At 37.3% G+C, this 14,909-nt stretch overlaps 1 protein-coding gene across 1 annotated transcript in view; it reads left to right on the top strand.

Moving 5' to 3' along the window:
- CAPN11 (calpain 11) overlaps positions 1-14,909 on the top strand; it is a 44,099-nt gene that overhangs the window by 16,746 nt on the left and 12,444 nt on the right. Inside the window, exons 3-10 of the mRNA XM_026695568.2 lie at positions 762-831; positions 8,308-8,426; positions 8,586-8,719; positions 8,902-9,070; positions 9,834-9,917; positions 10,003-10,088; positions 11,260-11,334; positions 14,609-14,769. Coding sequence (XP_026551353.1) covers positions 762-831; positions 8,308-8,426; positions 8,586-8,719; positions 8,902-9,070; positions 9,834-9,917; positions 10,003-10,088; positions 11,260-11,334; positions 14,609-14,769 — 898 coding nt within the window. The remainder of the gene's footprint in view (positions 1-761; positions 832-8,307; positions 8,427-8,585; positions 8,720-8,901; positions 9,071-9,833; positions 9,918-10,002; positions 10,089-11,259; positions 11,335-14,608; positions 14,770-14,909) is intronic.

Raw genomic sequence — 14,909 nt, 5'->3', positions numbered from 1 at the left:
TAAAACAGTTTGGTTGCAAAAATAAAGTTATAATAAAGAGTCCTAAAAAATAGGCCTTTCCAGATAACCTGATTGATATAAACAAACTGGGAAGAAAACTGGGAAAGAGAGAACCTACCTGAAAACATGGTTATGTTTGAAGTGATCTCCTTAGGGAAACTTCAGCGCAACTCCTAATAGTGTCTGTCTACTGTGGATGATGTCCATCAACTATGGGACCACAGAACCATCAATTTATATAGAATCACCACCACTCCCTGTAAAGCAGCGACTGTTTACAGAAAAAAGCTTTGCTGGCTGAGGAATTCTGGGAGTTGAAGTCCACAAGTCTTAAAGTTGCCAAGGTTGGACACCCCTGGTTTACAGAGCTTTAGAAAAAGCTCACAACGTCCCACAGTGCCATGTAAGGAAGGTGGTTACATAATCTCAGTGGGTGTGAGTTCTATTGGTTATAAAAGACAATAGACCTATTTGATTAAATAAAGCATTATGCTGAATCATAATAGAAGAAAAGGAGAACATGCATTTGTAAAGGTACAAAAGAATTAGTGGATCTTAGAAGATTGGACTTATTATTGGCTAGCAAACACAATAAAAGAACCTAGAGAAGAATGGATAGAGTGTAACTTTAGCCTTGCTCAGAAATCCATTTACCTAATTTTTCTTTAGCCACATTGCATGCATATTGTACTTCATGTTTTCCCTTGTATTTGTATGAAAAAAAAATGAGGAAACCTCCTTCATAACATATATTTTGACAGGAAATTGTAGATGACCCACAGTTTATTGTTGGAGGAGCAACAAGGACAGATATCTGCCAGGGGGCTTTGGGTGAGTATTGTATAGTTAATTACATAAAAAGAGGCTACATAAGCATTAGAGATGCTGGGGTGATTTACTAGTTTCATTAATTATCATCACATTAAAACCTTGTGTGGTCATTAGGTTTTGGCTTTTTAAAAATAAATTTAGACCAGTAAATTGAACTTTCCTGTTTTCATTGCTGCTAAATCTTTGATGGATTTAGTCCCGTATAACTGGCAGTGTAGGGCAGCAATCTGGTAGGGCTTTTTGGTTGTTCACAGACACAGTGTGACTTCCATCTTTCCATGGAATAATTAAGAGCCTTTTCTCTTGTGTACTGAATCTTCAGTAATATGGAGAAGGAGAAAGGGAGCAATTGTTTGAAAAAATTGGGAGCAAATACAATGTCTTCCTTTTACATAGGTTATGAACATGGAGAAGGATGTGTATTTTGATCATATTGATCCCAATTATTTATGTAGAAAGGGGATGGTCTTTTCATACATCTTAAGAAAGGGAGGGTCCTTCACAGTGTTCTTTCTGTTTTCAACATAATTTCTGTAAAAAAATGGTAAAGATAACAGAAATCTGACATTGATATAAAATGGGTTAGTCACAGAATATTTATTCAGATAAAAAGTAATAGTCTTTGCATGTATGTTATAGCTGTAGGAGAACCATTCAAAACTCTCAAGCATCTCGAAAGCATTGATATGGACAATAAAGACCTGTTCTTTATTATATTAGCAAGTAGAGCGATACATTTTTAATGCAATGCATATTCTATACTTTGCACTATTTAAAAACCCAAAAGATGCCAAGGAAGCTTTTAAAGCTTGGTCTTTCAAATAACCAATTTCACCTTACAAATTAGGACTGGAATTATACAAAAAAAAAAAAGTATAGAGATAGTTGTGTAGGCTGCAGAGCAAACCAGGCAGAAAAATTAAGAAGCTTCACCCTGCTCTGACTTCTGAATCTGTATCAAATATACTGTATTTAAAAATACAGCAGCCCTTAGAGCTGTAAAGTTCAAAATTAAGAGGATTAGTTGTATTAAACTGGAGATATCAGAATACTCATTTCTGATAGTGAGTGTGCCATGAGGAGTCTCTGTACATTATATTATTTTTCAAGGTAGATCAATATCACTTTGCTGCTTAAACTCTTTGTAGATTCATTAGATCTGAAAGTTCTGTGTCTATGAAAAAAGAAATTTGATATTGTAAATATTTTTTTCCAAAACAAATGTTCAGTTTAGGTCAGCATTAAATTATAAGCAGGGATTGGAAGCGCCTCACAGTAAAAATGCCATCTGGCAGGGCATTTTTTGTGTGCATTTGTCAATATTTCTTGACACACCGATCATGTTGGATGAATGGGAATCAGTATAGTCATTTTTTGATAAATTGAAGAAGATGGGAAGGAGTTATGACATGTGATTTCCAAAAATGTATTTCTGAAGTGTCTCATAGGTTCAAAATGTCCTTTCCTGGAGCATAGCAAGATAGAAACTCCATGGCAAACGAAGACAAACTGTGTGCCTATCATAGATTTTTTAATAGATTTTCCTTGTCCTTTCTCATCAACAGAACTGTAACCATTCTCTGCTCCAGTTTTTGCATTTGTTGCAAAAATATCCAAGATTAGTTTCAGGCAGAAGGACAAATTTATTGCAAACATTGCAGGCTCCTGTAAATCCATCTTCATTTTTTCCTTAGAGTACCACCTATGGAAAGGCCTTTTCCTTCCCATCTCTCAGGCTTTTAGATTAGACAAGTAAAAACTGTTGATTTAGAACAACAAACAGAGATTCCTCTTACACTCTTTAAGGCAAACTAGCTCTCCTTGTTCATTCACTTGGTGAGCTCACTCCCTTGTACCAGCTGCCTTATAAGGTGTGATAGAAAATGTTAACTTTTCCCCTCTTCCTAAACAAGACAGCTTAAAGGGATGCTTTGCTAAGAAAAGAATAGCTGACTATAAAAAGAATGTCAGATCTGTTTCAGACATTATGGTAAGCAGTGTTCATAATGATATATATGAGCCTGGAGTTTGCAGGTTCCCATTCTTCTCCTGCTACTTGTAAATAATTTGGGTTCCTGGTATGTCTAAAAGTAGGAAAAACAATTAGAAAAATGATATAGAATTATAAACCGCAGCTTGGTGTTATCTTTCCCTAAGCAATAGTTAAGAATAATAAGTTTTTCCATATTCAAGTATAGAATAACTACATCCAGGGGTTAGGAAAAAATTTCAGTCTCTCTTTCATGATAACTTAAGCTGCAATTGAAATGTATTGCTCACAAAACTGATGCTGAAGGATCTAAACTCAGCAAGTTCTTGTTGGATCCAAGGAATCTGCCTTCTCTTCTTGCTAGCATGCCCTGAAATAATTCTGGATGATAGAGAAAGGACCGTTTTAGAAGTTAGGAAATAGAATACTTGCTTCCCAAGATGGATTTTGATCCTTTCGACACACAAACTAGCCAATAAAAATTAACCAACAAATGACATATTTGATACGCTAAATCTTAATTTTTGTCACTTACATATGTTTTTAATGCATATTTTTGATACTGGTTTGCCTCACCCAGACTCCCATCAGTTTGGAGACAGAGCAAGTTACCAATATTCTGTAGATAAATAAATATTGAAATAAATAATATTCTATGCAAATAATTGCAAGGAGAGAAAAATCAAAATGAAGGAGATTGTGCATGATTAAATATATATCTATATGTGTGACAAGAACCAATATATTATAATAGAGTAAAAGATAGAAATTTGGGAATTAGCAAACACTTAATATATGTTTCCAGCCCAACCTCCTAGAGCTGTTGCCTACACCCATCCTTTTTACTGTACAGGGTTAACAAATGCATGGCCCTAAGGGGAAGCCATTACCTAACTGTTCTACCAGAATAGGCTGGTTACAGTTCTGTCGCCTAATTGGAAGGGCCTTTACCTCAACAGATATATTTTTTTCCCAAGGATATCAAGGAAGTCAACAAGGTGACCCGTGGCATTGGTGTTACTGTGGCAACCATGGCACAATACAGGGCTATGTGTACCTTCTTCTCAATCAGTGATACCACCCTTTTTTTCTCTGCTAGAGAAGACAAGGTCTTTGTTCCTTTGATAGCTGGGAAAGGAAATGTGTTCTCCCCATTATTGCCACTCTGAAAAAAAAGCTTCAGGGATTGAACCTTCTGAATAACTTTTCAGAGTATAGATCCATATACAATATGGGAAATTTTTCAAAAATGAGGAGTTCCCAGGTGATTCTCCCTCTCAGTCACACAGCCTACATGTGCTTTTTCCTCTTGGCGCCACTAGCTACTTTAATGTGTAGTTGCAGTAATATTTAATATATAAATTGCAGTGTGGGGGGATGGAATGAGCTGAATAGCACTGTGCTGTGTTGGGATATATTTATACCTTCCTTTTCATATAGGAAAATTGAGTGTTTATATGGTGTGGTGATTAAGGGTGTTGCAGCAGTTCTCTGGAAAAGTTACGCTTCAAATTCTGACTTGGCCATGACATTTATTGTCATTCAGGTGGTCACTCTCTCACAGGGTTATTGTGAGTTTAGAAGTGGGGGGGATACACATCAGCTTTAATTCATTTTAATTGTACCCCCCTCCCCCAATTGCAATTTATATTCTCCTTATTTACTTTTCCTGGAGAATAACTATGTGGTCACTAAGAGTCAATATTGACTTGATGACACTAAATTATTTAGCTCAGTGTGGTTTTTTTCTTATTGTTCTTCCAACATGGAAAAGTTTTGGTCCTGTTCAGTTGACAGGTGGGGGATCTACAGGATCTCTGAAATAGAGTCTGGCTGTCTGAAATCTCTTATATGCATTTTGAACTTATTCCCTGACATTCTTTTCTCCAGTCTCTTTCATAGTAACTGCCTTTTCTAAAACATTTATGCCATCAAACAACAGATGACTTCTACATCACTAAATTATGAAAAGAAGTAATTAAAACAACAGTGGTAATTTATAAATGTGGATAGAGAAACCGCTCCTGTAAGATAACTTTTGCATTAGTGAACAATGAAGAAGAGCTGATTAAAACAACTGCTACTCGCTGAAACCTATCAACCTGACAATTATGAATGGAGATATAGCTCCTCTAAGTTCTTAATGGAATGGAATTCCTGGCCAAGTAGCAGCTTCTGATAGCTTTTATATTTCCATTTGCTAATCAGTAGCTGTAACATTTCATCTCCTCAGCATGCCATTTTATGATAGAAATAGAGAAAGGAGGTATGTCCTTCAAGCAACCAGTAACATCATAGTCTGATCTGCAGCCTAGAAGGAACCAGCACGTACTCCTCATTTCTCTCAGACATCCTAAAAAGGCTCTTCCCACCTTAATGGCAATTTACTTGCCGTTTATTGTGAGATAAAGCTCCTGGCCCAGCCTTTTTTTTTTTCAGACCGCAGGACAGGTCTGCAAAATCTTCGCTAAGTGAATGTGCTTCTTTCAGGCGAGATAAAAATTAATTGAACAGAAATTGTGGTTTTAAAATGTTCATTAAGCATCACCATACAAAAGCCCATTTAAAAGAAAAGAACTCTAGTTTTAGAACGTCCCGTATGTTTAAATATCAGCCAAGTGAAATATTGCCTTAGCACTGTTTTCCTGCATTAATGTGTTACTGGACTGAAAAAAACAAACAGGAAGAAGGCAATAGCAAAGCACTTATATACTATTACCAAGAAATCTAGATGGACACATTTATAAAGTTGCCAAAACAGAAACAGAAAATTCCTCAAATTACAGCGCATAAACTAGGATGCCACAACAACAGAGATCAGAGAAAGAAAACTGATTATGTGCCATCAAGTCAGTGTTGACTCTTAGTGATTGCATTGCTAGATTTTCTCCATAATAATCTTTGGTCACTAATCTTTCAGACCTTTCATCAATGCCCCAACTGTACTGTAACTGTTCTTCCACCTTTCTGCTAATTATATTCTTCTTCTCTTTCCTTTCCTTTCCCAGCATTAGAGCCTTCTCCAGAGAGTTAGATCTTCACATAATGTGTGTGAAGTAAGGCAATTTGAACCTGGCCATTTGTATCTCAAGTGGACTGATTGTTTGATGATCCATTTGTTTTTCCCAAAGGAGGTTTTTTCCAAGAGGCAACTGGACTTTTTGGTTTTTCTTTGAAGACGTTTCACTTCTCATCCAAGAAGCTTCTTGGAGTCCAGTTGACTCTTGGAAAAAAGCACCTTTGGGACAACCATGTCCTGGATGACTGAGAATCTCCATGAATCCATTTGTTTGTTTTCTTGACTGTCCAGGATATTCTCAGGAGTCTTCTCCAAAACCAAATTTCGAAAGCATCAATGCTCTTCCTGTCCTGCTTTTCAAAGCCCCTGTTTCATTTTCACTTCCATAAAATGTCACAGGGAATACCATAGCTATTCTGATCTTTGCAGGTGTAGAAACATAATTGTATCTGAATATATTTTCCAAGGCCTTTATGGTTTGCACTGCCAAGTTCTAGTCTGCTGGTTTCTTGTTCCCGTCCTGTTGATGGTTGAAAGAAAAAAGTGCAGAAGTATTAAGAAAAAAAATAAAAGAAGCTTCCCATTTTCTTTGTAGCAATTATAAGTACAGTTAAAAGAATTGTTTCACTCTATGCTTACAAAAGAAAGCTCACTCTTTTCTGTTATCCAGGGTTTTTTTCTAATCATCAAAACCACAAATCATAAGTGCATTTTTCCATTTTATGCAAAACAAAATTATTTTATTTCAATAGTACATAGCATTGCTGTACTTTGGTGGTAAGTTATCCATTTGCATCAAACATATACTAAGGAACATATCTTAATTTATCTTAGCTTGCCTCATCCTTACCCCCTCTTATGTCAGTTATTTTGCTGAGATCTATTTTAATATAATTCCCTTTGGGGCAACAGTTCAAACACAATAAGAGTTGAAGAGTATCACCTATCTTATCTTATCCAAGCCTTGGGCCCTTCTCTTCCTTTATTTTTATCACTAACACAGCAACAAAAATCCTTTTTACTGCTTTTATCTTTTTTGCAAGTCTAAATTCTCTCTGTGCTTTATCCTTTCTGGGTTACTTTCTGCGTATACCAGCTACTTGCTAGTATGTCTTCTTGGAAACTGCATCCATCTTTCAGATCCTTTTTAAAAATATTTATATTAAACTTTACATTATACAGATAAAAATTCAAAATACAAGAGATTTAAAAAATAAGTTCAGAAAAAGAAGAAAAAAGAAAAGAAGAAAGGTAACCTCCCCCTTTCTCCAAGCAAGTATACTATAGATAACTTTAATAAATTATCACATCTCTTAAAATATAATAAATCATCTTGTCATTCCATATCCTACTCCATTTTCTAGAAATCTGTAAAGTTTCATTACTCCATCATAATTAGCAAAAGTTTCCATTTTTGATGTCCAATACATCTTCCTTTTAATTCTTAGCTGAGCCAAAGGGTACCTATGATTTTCTGTTTCCCCCATTTTTTTTGGAACAGGGTATTATTGTAGTTCTAGTGTCTTAGTTTTGAAATATTTCCAATTCTTCTTTGCTTCATTCAACCTGAATATTTCTATCCATAAGATCTCATCTGCTACGTTTACGCCTGTTGAATTTGGCTCCCTTGAAATCTACTTTGCATATGTTTCAATTTCTCTTTCTCTTCCCAAAGTTTTCATCTCTTCAGTCACTTATTCCTTATGGAATCAGATTTAGCCAGTTCCTTTATTTTATTCTTTAACATTTTGGAAAATGAAACAGCAAGGAAGTGAGGAATTTGGAAAACCTTGCAGTCATGGCTTCCAATTAATTATCCAGGTAGTTGAATTTTTCCCTCATGACCCTTTCCTAAAAATGATGCAATCTGTTCCAGGACGGCAGCATCCAGGAATTCTCCCTGCTTCATCCTTCAGTTCTTGCATTCCACTTGTTGAGTTTCACCAAGTTTTAATAATGCTTACTGTATTTTCACTGTTTGTTCCTACAGTACTTTCTTTTCCTACCCAATTAATGCTGAATAATCAACTATAACTTTATAACTGGAGTACATCTGGAAAGCAGTGGGTTAGAGAAAGCTGATTTAACACCATATACCAAATGGCCATACCACAAGATCCAAAGCAGTATATTGGATTATCCACCCAACGTCCTCCTCTAGTTTTTCTTATCTTATTATGCTCACATTTCTAACCAAGAGGGTATAGCTCACATTTATAATCACAGCAGAGTATAGGAGCTGTCTTTCCAGTTTGTTTTTACAGATTTTACTAAAATTGGTTAAAAGTTTTCAGAACAAATCTACTCATTTTCAATTATCTATAGATATCGTTAAGGGAGAAAAATATTATATTCTAAGTAGTATCTATAATTGCAAAGGTGAAGATACTGACTTTTAAAATCTAGAGAAGCGAAATAGTGACCTGATATTTCAGACACAAGTAACTTCTGTTTCCTTACTCTTAAGGTGACTGTTGGTTATTGGCTGCCATTGGTTCCCTGACTCTCAATGAGGAACTTTTACATCGGGTTGTACCCCATGGACAGAGTTTCCAGGAGGACTATGCGGGTATTTTCCACTTCCTGGTAAGACGTGCATTTTGCTACAGGACATGTGTGTTACAGAACGAAAGAAAGGCAGTTCAGAAAAAGTGGCATGTTTTATTCCAACCTAACTATTCTTACTTTGCTCAAACCAAGCCTGGCTGTAAATTCCTTATTCCTTCCTTTTTTTTTATTCCTCAGATATGGCAATTTGGCGAATGGGTAGATGTGGTAATAGATGACAGATTACCAACCAAGGATGGAGAACTTGTGTTTGTGCACTCAGCTGAGTGTCAAGAATTTTGGAGTGCTCTGCTAGAAAAAGCTTATGCCAAGTAAGTGTTGCTGGTGTTTAGGTCATTAGATGGCTAACGTAGGGGTGGATGCCTGCTTTCTCAAGCAAACTCTACTCTGGATTTGTTTCTCTGTTATTATAGTTCCCACCTTCTATATAGGTGGAGACCGCTGACAAGGTTTGTAGGTACCCTTCTAATTCTGAGTTTTGTTTGCTATACAGGTTGAATGGCTCTTATGAAGCCCTGTCAGGAGGAAGCACAACCGAAGGCTTTGAAGATTTCACAGGTGGTGTGGCAGAAATGTATGATCTCAAAAGACCACCACGCAATTTATCCAAAATCATTTGCAAGGCCCTTGAGAGAGGATCTCTGCTTGGCTGTTCTATTGATGTAAGATAGACTCCTGAGAGGGTTCATTGAGTTTGGGAATTTTAAAAGTCTTGGAGTTCTTCCTTTATTTGCTTCTGATTTTTAGACACCCATTAGGAGGCCAGAAGTAAGCAGAATATTGGATTTAGTAAGTGTAGATTTATCGGAGTTGAACAATTGAATGAGCCTATGTTATGTGTAATGGGGCAGAACAAATGTTAGATTACAAAGCTCCTTTTCCATGACACTTTGGTTGGGAATGTCAAATAAGAGTTTTCTGAAAGTCATTGTTCATTGCTCATTCCAAGCTTTCAGCTTTCGTTTCTTTAAGAAAAGAATATCACTTCAAACATGAAAAAACAAGATAATACATAAATATAATATACAAGAAATGAGACCATAATTGGATCTGCTACCTTCTGCTTCATTTTATCTTTTTGTGAACTAAGGAGGAGCATGTCTGAGACTTTGCATTAAGTTGTTTTCTTGGTCTGAGCTCAAACCCCACTTATCTAGTAGCAGTTCTTCCTCATCCTTCAAGGCCATTCCCTATGCCCTGCTACAAAAGTCTATTCTAAAGTTAGCCATTACTTAAGTAACTGCATCACTTTGGAATCTTGGTTCCTCTTGGGGGTATATTTTTCTTGTACAGACTGTTGTCTCTCTGATTGAGAAGTTTTATCACTCCTGCTGTTCTGTGTCTTTAATCTCATGCCATCTGATTCCAGATGGAGGGGTCAGGACACCTAAATTATTACACAATGTGGTTTATCCTTTTTCTCAGATTACAAGTGCATTTGACATGGAAGCAGTTACTTTCAAGAAACTAGTGAAGGGTCACGCCTACTCGGTCACAGGATTTAAAGGGGTAAGTTTCTCTCTGTGATATTTACAAATACCAATTCAAGGATTTAATTACTTAAGTACATAGCCTAATGTCTCAAATTTGGCAGGTGGAGTATCGTGGCCGTCAAGAAGAGCTCATTCGCATAAGGAATCCCTGGGGTCAGGTCGAGTGGACTGGCGCATGGAGTGATAGGTGAATCATAGAACTGTAGAGTTAGAATGTACTTTAGACACATCAAGTCCAACTCTTGCTCTGTGCAGGGTTCACCAGACCAGAGCATCTTTGACAAATGACCATGTTTGAAAGTTCATAGTGAAGAACACACCACTTAATTTGGCAGCTGATAACTATGATCTACAGCTTGTGTAGTCAAGAAATGCTTCCTGATCGCTAGTCTTACTCCTTGAAATTTTAACTTTTAGTGGTGGTCCCACCCTTTGGGACGAGTGAGTCTCTTTCCTCTGGGTGATAACCCCACACGTATATGAAGACCTCTGTCATACCTCCCTTCAGTTTATGTTGGCTAAACCTGCCCATTTCCTTTAACTGTTTTCATATAGGACTTGTTTCTCAGACCATTCACCCTCCTGGTAACCCTCCAACTGTCCTTTTTGAAGAGTGGTGCCCAGAATTGGACACCATATCCCAAATGGGATCTGATTTATGTAGACTGAAACAATTACTTGCTATGATCTGGCTTCTGTTAATGCCACACTCCCCTTTTTACTTTCCTTTTTTCCTACTGCACTACACTGCTTGCTTACATTTAATTTACATACAATAAGTACAGCAAAATCCCGTTCACATGTACTATTGCCAAACCAGAACTTCATTCTCGATGAATATTTTTCTAACCTAGAAGTAGAACTTTACTTTTTTCCCCCAATTAAATATAATTGTATTAATTTGATTCACTGCTTCAGCTTGTTGGGATGCTTTGAGATCTTCTCCATCTAGAGTATTAATCAGCTTGCCTGGTTTGTGTCATCTGCAAATTTTGTAAATGTCCTCTTAATGCAGCCATACAAGTCATGACAGTGACTTGGTCCTGTTATGTTATTTTCAGTCTCTGATATGAGCAATTTGTATGCGTGACTGAAAATTTTAAAGACCTTTTTAGAAAGGAGAGTCTTGAACTACATTGACTCTTTGGGAAGAATCTTTTCCAATTCTATATGAAAATGCCCAGAATTGACTGTGACTTTTTTTTTCTTACAAAATATATTCTACAACGTATCACTGAGCTTGCAACTCTTTAAACTAGCCCTTTGCTGTTCTTTAGTAGTAATGTTCCCAGCTAAAATTGGAAGTAGAGCAGCAGTACAGGGAAAATAGCATAATTGCCTTTTTGCTGCCATTTTAGCTCTTCTGAATGGAATGAAGTAGATCCTGATGAGAAGGATGAATTACAACTGAAGATGGAAGATGGTGAATTCTGGTAAGTTCCAAAATCTGTGGGCCAAATCTGTGTGCTGTACACTCAGCATGTATCTTAATCATTCCTAAAACTTTGGCATCATGTACAGCAGAAGTCAAGACTAAATAATTGCTTCTTAAAATATCCTTGTTAGACCCACTAATGCAGGCCAGTATAGCTATTGAACTGTTTTCTGCCTTCTCCAAAAGAACAAAGTTCTCTAACTGAAAAAGAAGACTTGAAATAAAGAATAACTGAGCACAGAGAACAGCATAAAAGCAACAGAATAAGGTTGCCTGCATTGAAGCTTGTTCCAAAGAAACACATAACACAAATATTAAATATGTCAGTAGTACAATATCAAATGTAAGCACCAGCTGACTGCAAGAATCAAAGCAGCTGATATACAGCACACCTGCAGTTACAACTGAGCCCCTGGATGCAAAATCATTAAAGAAGACAAAAATACCAATCAATACACCACCAAAATGGAAGATCAGACTGGAAAATGAAATCAACATGCCAAGATCAGATGCAAGCAAACCAAAATGGATGAAGGAAAAGAAGTTGAAGAATAAGACTCTCAAAGAATACCTGATCAAGAAGTACCACCTAGAAACAAGGAAGCGCCAGAAACAGTAAAATACCAAATAACAGCTATAACCAAGAAGATCAGTAGATACAAATTTGGAAATGCACATTATCAGCAGAATCTCCAATTTCAATTGAATCAGAAATTTTTACCAATCTGTCCGTAAAGAGACTGCTCCAGTAAAGCTAAAAGAAAACAACTTGTAATAATACTAGATATGGTAGAGAAAAAGACAGGGAAGATGTAGAATTGGTTAGCTCCAGGTGAACCAAAACTGAATGATTTTAGGTTGAAACCTCTGATTAATTAACATCTGGCAAACCTACCAGTGGTGGAATTCAAAAATTTTACTACTGGTTCTGTGGGCATGGCTTGGGTGTGGTGTGGCTTGATGAGTGTGGCAGGGGAAGGATACTGTAAAATCTCCCTTCCCACCCCACTCCAGGGGAAGGTTACTGCAAAATCCCATTTCCTCCCCATCCCACTAACCTGCTTTCCAGCTCCATTCTCCTGTGCAGGGCAGCAAAAGAAAACCCAGCCGATCAGCTGGGACTCAGGAGGTAGAGAATATATGGGGGCGGGGCCAGTCAGAGGTGGTATTTTCCAGTTCTCCGAACCACTCAAAATTTCCGCTACTGGTTCTCAAGAATTGGTCAGAACCTACTGAATGCCACCTCTGAAACCTACCCAACAATGTAAGATTCAACAAAAGGGACAGCACTAGGTAATTACAAGCCAATTACTTACGTACTGATAACTATCAAATTGCTTTCAAACTGATGTGGTAGCAACAGTATTATTGAAAACAAGCTCCTTCCCCCTGAGCAGAAAGGAAACTGCCCAAAAGGCAGAGGAAAAAAAGATCCAATTGACAAGATGATTTTAGAAAACTGCAAGAGAAAAAAGACCAACTTAAATATACAGTACAATAAGGCATTCATCTCCCTGCCTCATGATTGGATAATTGTGCCAAAAAATAATAGGAGTGAGTAGTAATAGAAAATGAAGAAATTAAAGTGCTCTGAGGCTTTAGCAGTCACACAGACAAGCATCTGCATCTGACACGCCAGATTTACAACTGTTGATAAAAAAGATAAAACACAGCTGGATAGTGGATGTGGCAATACGTGAAGAAAACAGAAGATAAGAGAAAAGACTGGAGGAAATTATGAAATGCAAATACTTGTAAATAGAAATAGATAAAAATGCCGGATTCAGTCTAAACATCTGGCAGACTCTGCAACCAACCATAATGAACAACAAATGAGTTTTGTAAAGGAAAATCAGAATGCAAAAGTAAACCCTGCCTCATCAGCTTTTTAATGTTGAGAGCATCTCCAGACATGGATGGAGGCACTCCTGATATTGTTGTGCATGTATTGGTCCAATATGTGGGTGATACTAAACTGTTCAGGGTGATAAATATAAAAAATGATTGTGAAAAGCTCCAGGATGATCTTTTAAAAATAGGTTAAACGGTCAATCATATAATAAATGCAGTTCAGGATAAGTAAAACGCACGTTTGAGAAATAAAAAACCACTGATGGGAACAGAGCTGTCTGCAGGGAAAGTATCCCAAGATCAGAATGAGTAAGCAGCAGCTGTGAAAAGTGAATTCCATGCTAAGTATATTAGAAAAGCAATTAAAAATGAAACAGTCAACATTATACAAATCAATTCTCTATCTGATTTTGAATACATTCTGATCACTGTATTTAAAAAAGATATAATAGAGCTGGAAGACATATGTAAGAGCAGCTAAAGCAATAAGGAGACTTGGATATTTTACAAAGACAGACTAGAATGCTTGAAATTCTTTAGTTTGGAATAAAGGCAACTTGATAAAACTATATAAAATCACATGTGGTTGGGAAAATATAAGCAAGGAATCGTTTTCAGTGAAACTAGGTATCTGCATGGAAGGAAATTTAAAACAGACTAGCTGATAACCCGGCATTGCCTGGGTAAAATCGTGTATTCAGGACTCGCAGTGTTGCAAGGCTTCTATTCCTCTGCTCAGGAGTTTGTTGTCTATACTGGTGTTTCATTTTTTTTATTACACTTAGCCAATCGCCTGATGTTTCTTTGAAGAGCTGAGAGGGAGCCCCCTTGTGGAGTACTGTGAAGCCGTTACCATGTTGCAGTGCCGCAGTACTCATTCACACTTATGAATGATGGCAGAGTCACTGCAACATTCACCCTGCCTATTCCTCAACCCCAACACACCAGGTCTCCACAGGAACTGGTCCTGTGGAGACTCACTTACCTTGTGATGATCTAACGTGTACCACCACCACTCCCCGAGGGGTGTTAAGGGTGTCTTACCCCCACAGTATTTGTTTCCAGAGAGTAACACACACACACATACACAAACACATACACATATCCGTTTTTATATATATAGATAAAAGAAACGCTGCTTCATACTGCATGCAAGTTTCCTGTAGTAAGTTTCCCAAAACCTATTGCATTTTGGAAGAAGTTATGTTTCTACTTCCTGCTTGCAAGCACCCAGGAGGCAGCTGGTTGGCTCGTGTGAAAAAAGCAAATGAGGGACTAAGACGGGCTTTAACCTGGTCTGGCAGGACTACTATTACAGTTTTAGAGTAGTTGTACTGATTATTTTCTTCTGCTGTAAAGTAGCACTGAGACCATCATATGTACTTTTGCTATTGTTCTTACTATGTCTTCTGCTCCTTCAGGATGTCTTTTCGAGACTTTATGCGTGAGTTTTCTAGACTTGAGATCTGTAATCTCACCCCAGATGCTCTGACAGTGGAGGAAACAAAAAAATGGCACACTACATTATTTGAGGGGAGCTGGCGACGGGGCAGTACAGCTGGAGGCTGCAGAAACCATCCAGGTAACAGAGATTTTCTCTACTTACTCCTGTCTTTTCTGCCTCATGCTTGATGGATTACTATAAACTAGTGGTCTCCTACCCTGTCAACTTTAAACCTGGAGGACTTCAGCTCCCAGGGGAGTTGAAGTCCACCAGGCTTA

Source organism: Pseudonaja textilis, chromosome 1 (assembly GCF_049901715.1).
Source record: "Pseudonaja textilis isolate UNSWEBS1 chromosome 1, rPseTex1.2, whole genome shotgun sequence".
NCBI classification, from domain to species: Eukaryota; Metazoa; Chordata; class Lepidosauria; order Squamata; family Elapidae; genus Pseudonaja; species Pseudonaja textilis.
This window is presented reverse-complemented; position numbering and strand designations above follow the sequence as displayed.